The sequence below is a fragment of the Balaenoptera ricei genome, chromosome 2, assembly GCF_028023285.1.
Source record: "Balaenoptera ricei isolate mBalRic1 chromosome 2, mBalRic1.hap2, whole genome shotgun sequence".
NCBI classification, from domain to species: Eukaryota; Metazoa; Chordata; class Mammalia; order Artiodactyla; family Balaenopteridae; genus Balaenoptera; species Balaenoptera ricei.
Window position 1 is genome coordinate 64,052,147 of NC_082640.1, and position 1,267 is coordinate 64,053,413.

At 41.8% G+C, this 1,267-nt stretch overlaps 1 protein-coding gene across 1 annotated transcript; it reads right to left on the minus strand.

Moving 5' to 3' along the window:
* Nucleotides 1-220: 220 nt before the first annotated feature.
* LOC132360397 (ADP-ribosylation factor 4-like) lies at nucleotides 221-908 on the minus strand. Its single transcript, XM_059915466.1, has one exon. The coding sequence runs from the start codon at nucleotides 906-908 to the stop codon at nucleotides 366-368; it is 543 nt and encodes a 180-aa protein (XP_059771449.1). The 3' UTR covers nucleotides 221-365.
* Between the last annotated feature and the right edge of the window lie 359 nt (nucleotides 909-1,267).

Below are 1,267 nucleotides of genomic sequence, written 5' to 3' on the forward strand. Positions count from 1 at the left end.
GTAAAGTAGCAAGGGGATAACTTTAAAACATTATTTGTTGTGGGCTCAAAAAAGCATTCAAAATGGATTTATTTAAAGGTGTCACATTAGCTACGTCCAGGCATTTAGGCTTAAGGAAAGTAAAATTAAAAGAGGACACTTTTTTTTCCCAAGTTAAGAGAATCTCTTTAAAACCAAGCCTATTGCTAAATGGCAACATTCTACTTGGTAAACAATAATTGGCAACAAAATAAGTTTAAATGGTGTAATATTCTGCCCAAACCAGTCCCAGATACTGTTTAATAACCAAGATGCAAACTAATTTTGTTGTAACAAGCCTAGACCAATTCCATCAAACATGACCTTGGTTAGATATCCAGTTTCATTTAACGTTCTGAAAGCTCATTTGACAGCCAGTCAAGTCCCTCATACAGACCGGTTCCTTGTGTAGCACAAGTGGCTTGAACATACCATGTTCTGTTACGAAGAGACTGAGGACCTAATTTATCTGTCATTTCACTAATGGCCATAGCATTCGGCAAATCCTGTTTGTTTGCAAAAAGCAGAAACACGGCATCTTGCAGCTCATCTTCCTGAAGCATTTTCTGCAGCTCTTCTTCTCCTTCCTGAATTCTTTCACGATCATTGCTATCTACCACAAAAATAAGACCCTGGGTATTTTGGAAGTAATGCCTCCAGAGAGGTCTAATTTTATCTTGACCACCAACATCACATACTGTGAAACAATTGTTCTTATATTCTACTGTTTTCGCATTAAAACCAATGGTAGGAATGGTGGTGACTATCTCTCCTAACTTCAGTTTATACAGAATGGTCGTCTTGCCAGCAGCATCCAATCCAGCCATCAAAATGCACATCTGCTTCTTGCTGAAGAGACGGGAGAAGAGGGAGGAGATGGTGAAGCCCATGGTGGTAGTGGCACTTGCTATGGGCAGGAGCAGAAGGGGTTTGGGGCAACCCCGGGCCTTCTTCCACAATCCTGGCAAACTCAGGGAGGAAAGAGGAGCTGAGGGCCGCAGGGACGGCTCGCTAGCCAGTGTGTACGATGGAGCTCCCCTCTGGGACGGGAATTAGCAGGCTGATGACCTGCTCGACGACTCTAAAATACTGTCATCATGTGATCTATCAATCTCACTCCTTGGTATTTACCCCAATGAGTTGAAAACTTATGCCCACACAAAAACCTGCACACAGGTATATAATTTATAACAGCTTTATTCATAATTGTCAAAACTTGGAAGCACCGAAATGTCCTTCAGTAGGTGAA